We start from the raw sequence: 17091 nt of genomic DNA, 5'->3' as shown, positions 1-17091 counted from the left end.
TCGATCTATAGTCCCACCTATATCGGATTATTATGTACATAAGATGGAGTGCCACGCGAGTCGATATATTCAAGGGGTATCTCAACAGGTCATGAAAGAAAAACTGGGAAATGAAAGAACAGGGTAGAAGGCAGGTTGAGATCTGTGTAATCATAAAGCATGAAGCAGGCGAAGCACAAAACATCAATCTTCTGGGGTATGCGTGGGTGCCGATCAACCGCTACTCATGGTCGCACTGGGGCTGTTGCTGTTGAAGTAGCTCTCGTCTATTTTCAAGATCCACTCCACCTTTTGTGCTTCGGTACGAGTGGCGAAGAGGAACGTGTTTTGTGTACCATAGACAGCAAACACATTAGGTCGTCCCTTAGTGGATAGCGAACGATCAGATCCAGCTCCTGAACCGTCTAGCAGTCTTGCAAAATCCGGCGCATGGTCAACACGCGAGTTGCGCAGGTTGATGGCGTTGATCTCGTCGCCATCCGGGACCGAGTAGATGTGGAGATACGGCCGGCGGAGCTCCACGAAACGACGGACCCAGACGTTGTTGGTGTCATCGGGGGTAAGCACGTATCCCGTCTTCAAGGCGTCGGGAGCTTTGGGGAGGGTTTGAATGGTGGCTATGAAGCGAGGCTTGAGTGAAACCTTGTCGGAGAGGCCATTGGTGTCTGCGGCTTTTCTGTGCGCTGCTCCGTCCGTAGGGGGTTCGGTGTTGCTTCGAATGAGGATCGCCTCGGTAGGATCCTGCTTGAGTGACCACAGATCCAAATACTTGCGCAGAAGTTTGGATTTGCGCTCGTTGAGAGCGGTTCCGCGCGATGGCGTTGACATTCCACTACGAGCGGGTGATGCGATCAGGCTTCCTGCACTAAGAGCGCCCCGAGCAGCATGAAGCTCGGCAATTCGTTGCCGTCGTTTGCGATTCGAAATGTAATCTCGTACCAGTGAGACTTTGCGAGGAGACCAGGAATCCAAGAGCTCTTCGCCCTTCACATAGTCATTTTGTGTATTCATGCGCCAGAGATCGGCAGCACGTTTGGCCGAAATAGGGCGAATAACCAGGGAGTACATGCAGGTCGTCGAATGTACAACCCGAATCGAGTTCCAGAATTGCTTGAACATCGACTGTTGACGGACATATGTGCGACCTTGAATCTGGATGGTCTGGTCGGCCTCAAACACGACCGGGGTCTGAAGGCGGCTAGAGACTAGGTCCCAGCGTACAGTCACCTGTACCCGGTATTTTTCTGCCGTCACTCGGTCAATGAGGAGGGATCCGTGTAAACTTGAGTCCCACTGACCCACGATGGTGACCATGGAGGTTCCATCGGCATTGTCCTTGACCATGGGATCTTGAACAAATTTCAAGGGAACATCGGGAGTCTGGAAATCTTGATCTGGGATTTTGCCCCAAGGGTCCAGTAGGCGAACAGAGCCTACACGGATGTTGTTGATATCATCCCATGGAAGACTCTCTGTGGAGCTGTAGGTCAAATTGATCGAGATACGGCGCTGTAGACCTTGATGAAGCTGGGATGTTCCCGCATCAAGACTGTTGCTCTGGACAACCTCCACGGGGAGGTATTCACCAGACTCCGCCATTTCAAGGATCTGGATCCTAGCAAAAACATCGTGTCGTTCCTCTGAATAAAATTCGGACTCAGCAATGCGAGGAGCAGTTCGCTTCTGCGGCAGAGGCTCTACCGAGTCTCGCATGTCATCCCAGCTAAGAAGCTTGTCAAGGTGAACAGAGGTTACCCCCGCATAGACACAAACCTTCAATGCGGCTGTTCGTGGACTGGATAGCGGCAAACTCATGCTGTGCACACTTTCGAACCGGACTGGACTGTCCTCAAATCCCTTGATCATCTGGGTGGTAGTCGCACCACCCTCCTCAGAGATGCCTGGGACAAACAACTGAGCGTGGACATCAGAGCCTTCCCATTCTGCAAATCCGATCATGTCCCGCATGACGACATTGAACTTGAGGGTTGACGATGGCGCCTGCGCGGATGACGGCTCGAGGGACAGCCGAATGATACCAACGACATTTTGGGTGTATGGTGAGGTGATCTCAACAGAAAAGTCTTGGACGCGGGTCTCGAAGACGGCCGTCAAGGGAATGTCGGCATCACCCACCAGGGAATATTGAGGTGAACAAGGTTCGGAAAATGGGTTGTCTAGTCTGAAGTGCTGGATATAGTCGGGGCGATCGATGTATTGGTGCAGTTGACGCATCGCCTGGACGCGGCGCTGGAGCTTTTCGATGGACCAAAGGTGGATGACGCTCTGCTTATAGTCGATGACACGAACACCAACGCAGGGCTTCTTTGCCTCGTCGAGCGGAATATCTTCATCGCCGGAGATCCCGTTGAGCACGAGGTCGTAAGATGACTCCATATTGTGCCCGTGGTCGACAATCGCAAACTGGAAAACGACGTTCTTGTCCATTATATGGCTCATGACTTGCGCTTCTTTTAGGAGCGAAGCATGCTGCAGGATTTTCTCGGCCATGCGCACATAGTTCCGTTGAGACCAATGGCCATACACTGAGCGCGCAATCTCAATTTCACGCTCATTCAATTTAGCGAAACCATTCTCGAATATTTGCGGCACCGGCTTGCCCATGTCGCGAATGTGAGTCTCGAAAGTCTCCTTCTGCTGGCGCAGTTGCTCCTCGAACTCCTCTTTGGCCACTCGCAAAGCATCCTCCATTCGGTCCTGCTCTGTGCGGAGCTCTGGTGAGTCTGGATCAGCCGAAGCCCCCACTGTCTTGAGCTTTTCTTGGAACTCTTCCTTGCGGCGATCCAACTGCCGCTGCATATCTTGGCGAACTTGATTCAGAGGTGTGATACCATTACTGTCTTCATCGTCGTTTTGCTGAGGCGTGCTTGGCATGGTTATTGCTGTATCGAGGGAAAAGTTGTCGATGGTCCCGTTGGACATGTACTTATCCCGAATCGGGAAGGAGCTGATGGAGTCGGAATCATCCTCGTTGTCCGGCAGCCCACGCCGACCTGCTCGGACCCTCTGCACGTCTTCTAAGAGAGTGTCCAGTTCATCGTCGGGCAAGTGTGAGATTTGGTCTGGACCAACCATTGCACTGACAGCTTCTCTGCGAGCCAAGAACCAATCCGATTCACGGCTGCGTTGTGAGGGCATGGGCGACTCAGCCCGGCTGGAATCGCCATCCACTTCAGAGCCGGTTTTGCTGAGATTTCGATCATGGGTTTTGTTGGGTGCAGGTGATCCAAGCTGGCTGGTAGTTACAGAATGACGGAGCAAGCTCTGTTCCACCCGTTCGGCTCGGGCTTCTTGGGGGTGGTTGAAGCGGAAGATATGGAAGTCACCAAGAATGATTCGGTGACCACTTCTCAGTCGCGTGGGTTTGTTAACCCGCAGGCCGTTCACCATGATAGCAGCTCCTTCGCTGGGAACAATTGTGACGATGTTGTCTATATTCTCAAAGGTACAGTGTTTCTCAAGAATTTTGGACCCATTCAAGCGAATTTCGACAGTTTGGCTTTGGTCCATGTGTCCCACAGTCGTTGTGCCGGGTTTGATGTTGTAGACCAAGCATTCCGCCAAAAGAGGATCGTCGCTCAGATTGACCAAATGGGGCATTTTTTTGGGAGTGCTCAATCCAATAAAGCCTTTCTCAATGTTGATTCCCAATTCTTCCAAGGCAGCTTCACGCTCTTTGTGAATTTGTTCAGTATTCAGCATCTTCTCTTCCCAAGTCTGGTTGAGATCTTTGTAAAGTTTCTCACTCTGGTTCAGCTGTTCGACGATCTCCGCCTTGCTGACTTTGGTGATACTGCCGTCTGGCTGTTGAATAGAGACCATCTGTTTCTCTAGCGGTGTATCAGGGGGGTAATACTCCTCGGCGGGAGCACCTGGAGCACCGCTAGCCCCAGGAACTACTCCGCTTCCGAGTTTAGACCGGAGTTGTGCAAGTTCTTCCTTTAACTCACGGATCATACGTGCGTTCGGATCTTCGTTCACAACGGCGTGGTTCTTGATTCGTTTGGCTGAATCAGCGTATCGAAGAGTACCGAGGGTTTCTTCCCAATTAATGTCTGCAGGAGAGATTGCTGCAATCATAGAAGTCATGGAATTACCACCCAGGGAATCTTTCAGCAACCATGTCAAGATTGAATCACGATATGGTACCATGGACGCGTTTTTCTTCTTGCCTGCCGCGGTCTTGCCAGCTGAGACATCAGCAAGTGCGGCAATGACACGACCAAGTGTTGAAAGTGAGCGGTTGATCTCTGCTCCCTCCTTCAATCGTGCACCTGTGGCTCCAGTTGAGTTTGCTCTTTCTGAACCTGCCAAATCAACCAAACTGATTTTTGATACCTTCTCGGTGTCCATTGAGGTCTCGCTATCGTGTCGCTTTTGTGTCAGTGTCAACGTGAAAACAGCATGTGATCGACTTGACGTTTCGTTCATGTTGGTCGCGGCCACAGTTCGGGCTTTGTTACCCTCGTCCATCAGGTTTTCAATTTCTGAAAATGACCCTACGACAAGTTTGGCCAAATCTTCGACGTACGGTCCAGTCGATGGATGTTCACGGACTTTCAGATTGCCCTTATTTGACGGGTTGAGCAGATCTCGAACGCGCTCATTGTAGATTTCAAGGTACGACACCTCGACCGTGCACTTCAGATGCTTGTCCTCCTGGATTGCTGTGATGCGCTCGAACATCGACTGACAAATTCGGGGAATGACACCGTATTCCTTGCCATAACCCATCATGGAGTATGACTTTCCTGAGCCGGTCTGCCCATAGGCAAAGATACAATTGTTGTAACCTCCAAAGGCATTGTCCAAAAGTGGTGAACCCAGATCGTCAAAAAGGTCATTTTGGTCGGCGAAGTTTGATGCCTTCTTATCAAAAGACCAATATGATCGGTCAAAGGCGAAGACCTTGCTCCCTTCACCACCCTTCCCGCCTTTACTTGATTTATTTTCTGCGCCAGGTGGGGGAGTGAGCACAGTCTGGTTTCCTTTCATCGAAATGATACATTGTGCATTTCGTTCGAGTTCTATGCGGAAGAGCAGTGGTCAGCATAAAATCCAAGAGAGAGCCCCTTCCCACGATTCAGACTCACCTCGACTGTTGAAAGGCCGTACCCGCACCACCACCTTAATATTTCCAGCACCTCCTGGGGCCATATTTGCTCTCTAACCCATGCACGGGCAATCGTTCGTCAACAATGGACGTATCCGTAGACCGGGGAAAGGGAATGGGATGCAAGTGGTGACAGGGGTACACCGATGCGCAAACTCCGCAAGGAGCGCGGCTTGAAAGGTTGTCGCAGGGAGGTAAGTGCGGATTTTGGTGAATTTGGATCGCCGATCGTTTTGGAGGAATTTATAGGGAGTGTCGAAACCGAAGGTGTAAACAAAGACGTCATGTATCGGATCAGTGTTGATGTTGCGCGTCTGTGATGTTTTTTTGTGGGGAAATTTTTCTGGTGCGCGGGGAGACGTCAAACTTGCAGGGTTGAAAGTTAACCACCGAGGAAACCAGCCACAGAGTCAGTTTTCTCGAGACACAAAGGAAAACAAAATGCGAATCTCGAGTCAACATGCGGAAAAGCCACCTGAGTCCCCCGGAGATGGGGTGGTGATGAGTAATCAGTCCACCACCCCGAGACCACTGTAAGGGGCTGAGGACTTGAGATTAACTATAAATGTTTCAATAATGATAGATACATACATATGTACATATATTTATATTCTTTAGAGACCAACTCCTGTGTTACATGATGTTCCTGAGAATGTTTCTTAGCCCCGGGCAACAGCATGAATATCTCTCGAAGGCTTAAGGTTCCAAGGTTTCGACATCTACCTTTCCATGGCCCCTCTGGCTTTCGGCATGATGATCACACTATAATGAGTCGACTTGGCTTTTTTCATCTCTTTCAGCTTGTTCTTCAAGGATCTTCTGAAAAATCTGCGCAAATTTTGTCTGTATCAATCTCATTCCAATATTTTTCCCCAATCCGATTGATTCACATATACGAAGTACATCATGGGTAATTCGCAGTCATCCTACTATACCATTTATTGGTGGATCGAGTATCTCAGCAAAGAAGTTGAGAGTATCACCCAAAATCTCGAAGATCTTTCTAAAAAGATCGACAGAGGTGCGAAGATAGAAGATGGGAATTTGAGCATGGAAGTCCAGGCTCTTTCTTCAAAAGTCAATGACAACACCGACGCAGAGGATCATCGCTTGAATTCAGCTGTCGCAGCCCTTGCTGCCCAGATCGACGATAAGCTTAACGCAGAAACAGGTCTCTTGACTGCAGATATAATAGCCCACTCTACAGCACTAGACAACAAGGTCCAGGCGCTGTCTACGAAGGTCGATAGCGGTCTCCAGGGCACCTCTTCGGCTATCAACAAAGGACTAGCTATTGGACCCTCTATTGGACTTGGCATCCCTCTTATATTGGCATTATCCATCATCTCCGTCCTGCTATACAAGGGTCGCAGGTATCGTCGATACATGCTGCAGTCTCTATCTAATGCTCTAACATACTCTTTCTAGAAGATCTAATTGCAATTGCAATTTTCCGGCTAAGGATAAGCCACCAGGATATACTGAGGCTACCACTGAGGTATAAGGACTTCAACCCAGCAAATTCGCATCGAATCTTGCTCGCGGCTACGAAATGAGCTTAACTGAGTTCACTCTTTGGTCAAAGCTTCACTACATAGTTGCAGAATTCAAATGCTACTATGCACTGTGATTGATGAACTCCCTAGATTACTCTGAATACGTTGGTCGTCGGTTTTTTGTATTTTGAGATTTCTTGACCAAGTCAACGTAAAAGGTCAAATTGCTATACTAGATTTCGGAAGTACGCTGGCAATAGTCAAACTGTCTTTGTATAACCGTAAACATGATATCATAAAGCATTTCCTACAGTGCCCTACCAATCTTTAGCTGATTAACATATCTTGAACCCTTCTTCAACAGCTACGTCTTCGCAGAATAATCAGACCTCCACCAAATCACCCTGTCATGGATCCTGAGACTCCAGTATCTGTTTAAAATTGTGTTTTGTTTGGCCTTCCTTGTCTAAATGCGCTACTGATAGTATTTCTCCATAACTTTCATCGCAGGTAAGTCTCTAAAGCACTACTTGGACTATTCTTCTTCCAACTAATTGATTCACTGTATTAAGACCTCCGGCTTTACCTACACCCAATGTTACAAGCAGGGAGCAAACACAAAACTGGCTTCAGTTTTATCGAGCAACGCAGCCTCGTGAGAGTCACCTCATCGAAATCCAGTGTTTGTTTGTCAACTTTTACTGAAACTTGTAAATACTATCTTCGGGATGCTCCATAGCCTCTTCAAAAAGCGAAAAGCAGACGAGCTCCATGAGGTGGAAATGGTATCAATCTCTCCCAAACGAGCACCTAACGAACTAGGGTAAAGTATGTTTGGATGCTTTGGCTGAGCTTCTATCTGTATGATATTATTTTGGGATCGCGATCGGTTGAGACGGCTTTGGATCATATGGGAAATTCCCCTTGACTATCAACTGTGGCTCAAGATGAGACGCTCCTCTTGCTGATGATAGGAACTTTTGCTGGTACCTGTGTATGAATTTTGAATGGCTAACATATCATTGAACATTCGCTATGGGCAGCTCAACAATTCAAGGAAGATTCGCTACATAGCTAGGTAACCGGGCTTTACAATTTTTACTAGAATATTCCAGACCCTCCGAAGGATGGTTCTTTTTTAGTAAAGAATGTAAGGCCCGGTTATTCATAAAGAATGATGATTTAAAAATGTAAGCTTACGGATACTTCGGTATATATAATCATGAATGCTACGCTCCCATACCGACAATATTACGAAAAGACGCCAAAATACCTAAGACAATTAGAAAGGAATAAGATAGTTTACAGTGATTTGAATAGCTAATAGTATCTATCTACTGTAATATATTTACCAGACGAAAACTGCCAAAAACTACAATACAGTATAGTAGGATCTCTATGGTTCCGAGGTCAAGCGGTCAAGCTTCCCACACGTGGGGTCCCCTCCGGAGATCGGACCCATTCGTTCCTGCGAATCAGGGATATCGCCTGCGCTGAATGGTCCATGGGAGCTACTAAAGTTGACTAGAATGCACGTGGAGAAAAACCTGGAAGTATGGAAGTATGGAAGTATATAGTAGGAGTGCGCAACGTAAACATACCAAATTTGGTCGTTTGAAGTGATTTTTTCTTTCAATGAGCTGAGCTGACACGAAATACGATGGAAACGAAGAAACCCGAAGCAACACCGTAAGGTGGAGATTTCAGCCCGAGGTTAACACACGGTGAGCTGAATTTCGACTGCCATGTTTTAAGGTCATAATTATGATAACAATTTGTAAATCTATAAAATCTAACATAAACCAACTTCTTTAGCTTATCGCTTTAAGTGAATTAGGTTTGCGTCTTGACCTTTTCACATTTCACAGAATAAACGGTATTACTCCAGTGATGCCTTGAACCTCGACAGTACTACAGATACTCAGAGGTTTCTCCCGAGTTGGCGCCAGATCGACACCTTGTGTCAAATTACGCCGTCACCACCGTCCAGATTGCAATGTTGGCGCCCGGGAGAGATGATTTTATTGCCGCCACAAGGAGATCTCATCACATCGCCGTGAGTAAAATAAGTAACGTGAAGAAATAGACCCCAGTGAACCCTGTTCGGGATTCTCATTTCTCCGGAATACACGAGCTCGAAGCAAGGATCATGGATGGAATGGGACATGAGGTGGATGATACTTCCCCGAATAGGGCACACGCCCGAGATACTCGGTGTCCACAGAGGAAAATGAAAGGGAGGTACAAAAAAGAAGAGAAAAAGGGCTCTATGTTATAAGTGATTAAATCTCGAGAACGGAAAGGGGGTTATTTTTTTTGGAAAAAAAGAAAAGAGATTATTAAAATGAGGCAGAGTGATAGCGTGGCATGCAGGCGAAACTGTGGTATGATTCAGCCCGAGAAAGGTAAATAGTACCTAGTAGATGTATACGGAGTAGACCAAAGTAGATTGATATTGTAATATATAGTGATTCTTATGTCAAGTAAAACCCAGCAAAGTACAGAAAGTAGAGTAAATATTGGAGAACAACATTTTGAGGATATAGAAAGGGTAAAAGGCATGCGTCATTGAGTCTCGGGTCACACACACGACGAGAGTCCGGAGGTGCCGGATTGTAATATTACAGTATGATCATGCTGATACAATGGGGAGGCCAATTACGTAGATGGGGATACTGATTCACCAGTAATGTTAAGTAATCAGTGGTAATAAATGGTAATGAACTGTAATGAATGGTAAAGCCGCAGAAAAGGCGGCCTTAGCAGCGGGGAGCAAGGCGGTCTCAGCACCGCGGGCCAGTCAATCTCCTACAAAACTGCCCCATCCGCCCTTTTTCCTCGCCTTTCTTCCTTCTGCCTCTTCTCGTTGGTTGCCCGCCCTCTCCAGTTCCTCCTCCAACCATCGCACAGTACTCCCCCTTTTTATCATCATTGGTGAAACCCTGCTTGGATCTAGTATATCAAAGTACATGGTACTATACTATCTATACTACCACACCTATCATTGGTAAGTTCGATTTGCTTGCATCTTTTTTCTTATTATATTCTTTGAGTTATCTTTGTTATATTGGAGCTATTGGCAATTTGCTATTCGTTACTATGCGTTTCTTTCCCTCTCTCTTCTCATTTTACACTGTATAAACACCTTATTTTTGTATCAATTTCATTTTGTTCCTTGCCTTTTTTATGCTATACATTGTATACGTTGTTACATTTTGTTGGAATTACTTTGTCCCCCTGTCGGAACTGTCCGGCCGCTTGACATCAGTGGCTCCGGTTGCGCACAGAACCACCGCCTTCTCTCTCGTTGGCACGATTCCTCGATCTCCCCCCCTCCCTAAAAGCCTGGTCAAATCATCGTTTACCCTGGGATCCCTTGATTGTTTGGGAAGACCTAACCGGAGATTATCAATAGATAATCTATCCAGTTGCATTTTAAGGTATACCCAAGCTCCAATCCCACGCGCGTCTTATCTAGAATAACAACGCGTGAAAACATTCTCATTGTGTCATTGTCGCATGCTATCGCATACGAGTTACCACCTCTTTTTTTTTTATTCATACATTGTTTTTTGCATTTGATTGGTTCTTTTGATTTATATGTGCGCGCGTTTTTTGTGTTCTTGTGTTTCTTGTGTTTCTTGTGCTTCTGTGTTTTTTCTTTGCTCCAATCCACACGCGTCCCTGACGTTTACATCATCTCCCTCGTGGGCTTTCAGTCGCATCTAACATATGACAAAAGTGATTCGCTCCCTGGATTCGACTAGTCTCGCCTCAAATCTTCTTAACTTTCTGCAGAAGTCGATCAGGTATGTTTCATGCATCTCAACTTGCCAACGCATACATGTCCCCCCTCCTAACCATGGCCGGTCTTACCCGCCCCGGATCTCCCCCAATTCCCTCTGAATGATCTGTCGAATTGACAGCGCACTGTTCATGGAGTCATCATGGTGTTTGATTAGGCTGAATTATGCTAATACTGAATAGTCTGGCCTTGAAGGCGCATTCTGACATCAAGGCACCGCCTCAATTTCTACGGACGTGGCAGAGTACCGGAAGTGCGTGAAAACAGGTAACCTGCCGACCGTGCTTGAATTAGTCTGCGTAGCCTCCACATCTAGCATCAGCTCTAGGGGTTGACAACGCATCAACCCGGCATCTTTTGTCGAGGGGTTCCCCGGCACCGCTGCATCACAGCCCAACCACGTTACACCCGACTGGGGGCGTTAACAGTTTTGCACAAAAGAGCCAAACCCTCCGCGGGGCGTTCGAGATTATTCTCGCCAAACAAACCTCAGAGTTTCTTTTGACGAAACACAGAAATCATATTGGCCGCTCATAGTGCGCGTCTGCAATTTAAGGTACGTGCCTGGTCCCTGTGTTTTTCCCCATATCCCCACTCCTAGAAACCAGTGACCGCTCGGCGATGCGCTCTGCTGACGCGAAGCCCCGAGCCTGCAGCCTGTTTCATCGAATCATCTACTGCCCCTCATCCGGCTTGTGTTGACTCTTCCATTACGCGCGCCCTGTGATATTGTGCCAATACATCTACCAAACAGACCCCGCCGTGGACCTTTATCCATTTGGGACCTCTCATATCAACTCAACCCAATCCCTTTGCCCTGATTGGTGACCGCCCAATATCCGGTCGTCACACTAGATCGATCCCCTGAAACGGTGCCGCACGCCTCTGTGTGACGAGATCCCCCGTTGCACATCATGGAATATCCTCCCCAATACCAACAGGCCCATGGGCAACACCCTCATGCGTCCTCTCATATCCCGGGTCCCTACCAAACCGGTCCAGCAAACGCTGGTGCACCCGTTGGGTCGATGGGATCCCCCTCCAATGCACAGGCACCCATTCAACCTCATTCCGCTCATCAAACCTCACCCATCGTCCCTTCGCAACCCCATTATCAGCAAGCACAGAATGGACCCGGTGCCGTTCACCAACAAATGAACTTCCCCCAAGGGTATGGGGTGCCTGCACCAATGGCCCAGGGCTATGGTATCTCACCAACGCAAGCAGCCGCGATGGCAACAGCTGCTGCTTCTGGGCAATTTTATCCTCTTCACCAGGACTCCATGGGTGGACAGATGGCCCCTGGGGCCCGAGGTTCACCGCGCATGGCCAATATGCAGATGAAGCCGGATCGCAATCCTCGTTCATCGCCGCAGATGCAAAGTCAGATGCCGCCAATGGGTTCCCAGGTCCAGATGCCCCCAAATCAACAACTTGCCCAACGCCGCATGAGCCATGTCGGCGGTAGCCCGAATGTCCAACATGCACAGCCCGTGATGAGCCATGTCGGTCGCCCCTCCATCGCAGCCCCGCTACCCCAGCCCTCCGTACAACAGAACCAGGCCTCGTCGGACATGGTCCCCGGGAGCAACCAAGAAGAGTCGCCCCTGTACGTCAACGCCAAGCAGTTCCACCGAATCCTGAAGCGTCGCGTAGCAAGGCAAAAGCTCGAAGAGCAGTTGCGCTTGACATCAAAGGGTCGCAAGCCTTATCTGCACGAGTCACGACACAACCATGCTATGCGGAGACCCCGTGGTCCAGGTGGACGATTCTTGACAGCTGACGAGGTCGCCGCCATGGAGACACGAGAAAAGGTCACTGGCAAGCCAGTCACATTTGAGGATCTCAGCAAGCCATTGCCAACTGAGAACGGCGGCGGACAGAAGCGCAAGTCGAGTGAAGTGCACGACGATGGCGTGAACTCTTCGAAGAAATCGAAGCTGACTGCCAGTGCCGACGGAAGTGATCAAGACTCCGCCGAGCCCTCAGACGAGGATGGTTGATAAATCGCATTGCTCTACCGCAAGACAGGGTCGTCTTGGAATGGTGATTTTGTGAATTTCTTTTGTTTTTCTTTTGTCGTCACGGCTTTATGGATGGATGTCTTGGACCTTTTCTCTAGCGAGCGATGTGTATGGATCCCTCTTTCTATGCCCTTTGATGTTTTTGCTTCCCTATCTCACACAACCAACCTCCTTTGCCCTTGATGTCTGTTTATAACCGCTATGCTGGGACGATTTCTTCTTTTCTTCATTCCCCCTATTGTCCTTTTCTTTTTTTTTTTCTCTCGTATTCCCCTCTCAATGGCGGATCCTCGCAGATGTCCAGAGTAATACCAAGCCTCCGCACTATTCAAGGAATAAAGCGCGTGAGACAGCGCTTTCAATTGCTGAGCCTTCACCAATCTTACTTGGTCAACAGTCATAATTGGGAACACTGTTTCTGATGCATGAGTTGTCTCTCATTCTCCGTGAGTCTGGTCTTGCATTGATGTTCTTATTATGAATATTCTTTTGAAGTTTCCATTTTTCTTCTTTTCTTCGGTGTCTCGTGTTGCGGGTTTATGGGTCTTCGGCTGGGAATTTTAGAGGGGATCTCCATCACTGGAAAAACATCGAAAGACTGGTTTGTGTTATGAGCATCCGAATTTGATTTGAGTATTGATATTAATTTCCTTACTGGTTTTTATCTTTTGTTTGTGTTGGTCGGGATTGGCATGAAAGGGATGAAATTGGATTGTAGATTTTTGAACTATGGATATACTGCAGATTTTACAACAGGCTATCTCTTGACTGTACTGTTATTCAAAGTGTTGAAGATCCTGCCCAGGTAGTTATGCTGTAGGTTGATAGTTGATCCTCGTTTGATGTGGGTGGTCATACCTGTTCTGGGTGCCTATAGGTACGTTCGTGTAAAGAGATAGATTACCTCACTCAAATCGCCTAGCTAGAAAGCTCCGACTATGAGTACGATGCTACATCAAATATAGATACACGCCACACGTGGACAGCGTTCAGCCTGGACCATGTGGGTCAGGAAGTGAAAGAGTGCCTCGAATGTTCGGGCCGGACCAGCAAATATGTAACTACAGTAGTGCTCCTACATTCCTGATACTTTGATGCCCCCGAGAATCGTTAGGTAGAACGAAATCACAAATTGGGAATTCAAGTATCTGTGAGAATCTATCATTGATTGGTGATGTGGGAATATAGCTGGAAAAGATTCTTTTGGAACCGGACAGGAAATAGAACGAGAGGGCGGCAAAATATCGGAGAGGGTGAGAGATGGCATCTCTCTCGTGAGCTGGTTTGGCTTGAATCAACGAGCCAGTCTATGGCACACCCTGCCTCTTTCTTCACCTAGACGGTCGTTCAATACCGAGCACCCGGTGACAACCAAGGCGAATGCAGCGGCGATAGCAAACACAGGTTGCAACGCAATTTGACAACGGAGCCGCGAGGCGAAGCTAAAGTTTTGAGCCAGCCATCCAGTCTCGGTGACAGACACATGTCTGCACATCGGCGCTGATGATCTTGGTCGTCGAACCTCATATGTTGGACAGCGATACCCGCCGCCAGCAGCAGGTGATGCAAGGCCCATGAAAGTCAAGCCATGCGGTCGGCAGTGTTCATACAGCCTCCCAATCCATGGCATCGACCATGAACCCCCAGTCTGCCTCGGAGTTCTTGTTCTTCTGGTCAGGCAAGTCGTCTGGACGAACGCATTTATCGACATGATCCTTCGCCCGGATATACGCCTCCTCTAGGCCCCCAAAGATGCCAGAGAGAATACCCTCGAAGTCAAAATCTGCCAGTTTGACAGTATCATTCCGTTCACCTTGCCTTTCCCTCTCTTCCGTGGTCAAATCCGCAGTCTTCCATCTATTACGCAGCTCCTTGGCCTTCTGCAACTGCAAATAGACCGGCCCACTACCAAGAACAGGCGAAAGAGGCGTGGTTTGCTCCCGCAAGGCCTCAAGGACATTGGCATGGTACCGATGAATACCAACCGACCGACCATTTCCATTTCCGTTCGCGGCGCCATTTACCAGACCCCGCGACGAAGCCACTGCAATATTGAACACAGCGAGTAAATGCACAATAGCACGCTCGAGGAGCGCATAATATTCGTGAAAATCAATTTTAAACATAATCTCAGCGTGCGCGACGTCATCCGATACCCGATCTCCGATTTCCAGCGTCGCAAGCCGGTACCCTTCAGCCAGGAAAGGAAGCTTCCATCGCAGTCTCGCGACAATCTTCATAAACCGCGCCAATTCCTCGGCCGGTGGCAGCAGACAGCCCTGGCCTGGCGACGGGGCGGCGGGCCGAATGCTGCCATGGTCATGTGGCCGAGGGGCGTAGTTTGGTCTTTGGGGTGCGCTGGGTGCCCAGCGAGAATTCAGAAGACCTGACATGGTCGGTTAGTTGAAGTGCGGCGCGGTTCTGGTGTGGTGATGGGGACGGCTCCTGATTAACCAATCAGCTTGTGTTTTTGTTCCGGGAGTTCGTTCTTTTGTTTGACCTTTAACTACGTATTGATCTTGTCACTTTTGATCTGGACTGAGATATTGCTGATAACTGATCTGGTATTAAAGTAGTCATTGTAAGAGTCTTGTTAGGCTCTAATTCAGAGTTTGGATTACTCTTGCTGTCGGGGCTGATCGATCCAGGGATGCCTTTCGAGCTGGCTTTGATTTGTCGTTTAATTGTTCCGCCGGTGAATTGGCCGTCTGGATCTTTGAGGAGACTTGCTTTCTCTCTGTTATTGGTTATTAAGTTACCCGTGAGTTTCGGTTGCCCCTGTTGGACCTAGGACGATATATGTAGGTAGACACGACATGCTTCTATCCGCATCACAATCCTTAGGCGATTTCTTCATTCTCTAGGGGATTTAACAAACAAAAGGAATTAAATCTCATCTTTTAACATTAATTGGTTGATGATGTTGTTTGAGCCCTCGATAAGGAACGTTAGCCTACTCTATCTGGGAGGCAGATATCACACCTCCATCTCCCGGCATAGAAAAGTTGGCAACCTCTTTGGCTAATATATAGCATAGTTCCTGTTTTCTTTTGTGATGATTATCCTAGTGTCTTTACCGTCATATCTGTATTCAATCTTTGGCGCGAAATAACATAATGTTTCGTCTCTATATATAACGTCTCTATTCGTAGGTGATAAATAATTGTCCTCCCTTGATGTTCTTTCCCGCATGTGGTCAGCTGTTTAGTATGGTCTTTTGAAAGGCCTTTGAAGGCTATTTAACTGGGCTTTAGTTAACAGCATCCATATAGTTCATAAATAAATCTAAATAGCTTCTCTGTACATATAAGCGCCAGTGATGTGGTCTAGTAAACTAGGCTTGATTGCCGAGATGTTAAAATGACATGCATAACCGTGTGCACGGGTAGCGAAGGCAGTAAGGACCTCTTATATATGCGTGATACACAGATTGCTTACATTAAACCTTGGGACCTATCTTTACGTGCATGGTTGATCTTCCTCTTTACGCTCTGTATGTCGATCATGACCCCGAGGTCAGAACGTTGATAATTAGCACACAAACAGACCTACTGATAGAAAGCACCTGAAAGGTGAACTAATTTCCGTTCGTTCATTTTTCCAAGGTTCCTTTAAGTTCTCATCCAAGAGACCCATGCACGTATCACCGTGTTTGCCAGCGTTAACCACCGGGAAGTGGCCTTGCGAACAGCATGAATCATCGCCAAGAGAATTTGAAAGAAAATAAATGGGCTAGCCAGGGGTAGTACAACACCGAAGCAGACATCCATGAAGGATGTGTTTAACAAGAAGTGTTCGGGCTTTATCGGTTATCTGGTATACTTCATCTCCAGATGTTGAAGTCACTATTTTCGAATTGCAGTTCTTTACTCACTTTTCCTTTTTTTTTCCTGTCCGCCTCTTTTTATACCACTACAATTCAGAATCCTCAACCCCCGAATTGACCTATTGAGTGAGGGCAGGGGATTGTCATTTGGACTTGTTCCTGCTGAGAACTGACCAATCACCAGGCGCCAGTTATCCCCGTGACGCCATACCCTTTTCGGCCAAGTGCCCAGCTCTCTCCAGCTCCTCAACCTCCTCGGCTTTCTTCTCTTCCCTGCCCATCTATCAACCTTCGCGCCTTGAGGCTTCTTGTAGGTGGCTCTATTCTTTCTATTCTTCCGTTCTTCCCCTCTTTTGATTAGCCTCTCTTGACCCTGCTTTTCCAACCCCTTGCTCTGTCCTTTGCGCATTGCTGGGGCTCTATGAATCTTTGATCGCTTGACAGTTGCTGTCCTGCAGCCTTCTTCATATTCTCTCTTTGCCATCTCAACCCCACCTGCTGCGATCATGGTTCGTCCCTTGCGCGCTTGGGGTCAATATGTTGCCAGCAGCAGCGTGATCTTGTCTTTCTCTTTGCCCCGAACCCATTCCTCTGTTATCCTCCATGAACTTTCCAATCGCCATCGCTATTTCGCTCCATGAAGTTCCTTGATCTGATATTGACGATACCGAATCTTAGCTGATCGCGCGTTCCCCGACTTCCGGATCGCTTGAGACTGTTTCGTCTCCGCTCCATCCCCCTGGGCCGAGTCCTTGGACCCATAGAGACTCCTTTGCAGCGCAGGCTGTAGAAAACACCAAACTTGG

General features: G+C 48.0%; 5 protein-coding genes across 5 annotated transcripts; 2 read left to right on the top strand and 3 right to left on the bottom strand.

Annotated features, from left to right (window-relative positions):
• Nucleotides 1-213: 213 nt before the first annotated feature.
• Nucleotides 214-5178, bottom strand: N7529_007166 (kinesin-3 motor protein uncA; the record flags this gene model as incomplete). Its single annotated transcript, XM_057242693.1, has 2 exons — nt 214-5048; nt 5115-5178. 2 exons carry the CDS (start codon nt 5176-5178, stop codon nt 214-216), a joined length of 4899 nt encoding a protein of 1632 aa, XP_057098052.1.
• An 862-nt stretch (nt 5179-6040) lies between these two features.
• On the top strand, nt 6041-6562 carry N7529_007165 (uncharacterized protein; the record flags this gene model as incomplete). The annotated part of the gene is made up of 1 exon (XM_057242692.1): nt 6041-6562. The coding sequence occupies one exon, from the start codon at nt 6041-6043 to the stop codon at nt 6560-6562; it is 522 nt and encodes a 173-aa protein (XP_057098051.1).
• Nucleotides 6563-11349: 4787 nt separating this feature from the next.
• Nucleotides 11350-12438, top strand: hapB (CCAAT-binding transcription factor subunit HAPB; the record flags this gene model as incomplete). The annotated part of the gene is made up of 1 exon (XM_057242691.1): nt 11350-12438. The coding sequence occupies one exon, from the start codon at nt 11350-11352 to the stop codon at nt 12436-12438; it is 1089 nt and encodes a 362-aa protein (XP_057098050.1).
• Nucleotides 12439-13753: 1315 nt separating this feature from the next.
• N7529_007163 (uncharacterized protein) lies at nt 13754-14035 on the bottom strand (the record flags this gene model as incomplete). Its single annotated transcript, XM_057242690.1, has 1 exon — nt 13754-14035. One exon carries the CDS (start codon nt 14033-14035, stop codon nt 13754-13756), a length of 282 nt encoding a protein of 93 aa, XP_057098049.1.
• A 28-nt stretch (nt 14036-14063) lies between these two features.
• On the bottom strand, nt 14064-14852 carry N7529_007162 (uncharacterized protein; the record flags this gene model as incomplete). Its single annotated transcript, XM_057242689.1, has 1 exon — nt 14064-14852. One exon carries the CDS (start codon nt 14850-14852, stop codon nt 14064-14066), a length of 789 nt encoding a protein of 262 aa, XP_057098048.1.
• Nucleotides 14853-17091: the final 2239 nt, after the last annotated feature.

Source organism: Penicillium soppii (genome assembly GCF_028829465.1).
Source record: "Penicillium soppii strain IBT 18220 chromosome Unknown utg000005l, whole genome shotgun sequence".
NCBI classification, from domain to species: Eukaryota; Fungi; Ascomycota; class Eurotiomycetes; order Eurotiales; family Aspergillaceae; genus Penicillium; species Penicillium soppii.
This window is presented reverse-complemented; position numbering and strand designations above follow the sequence as displayed.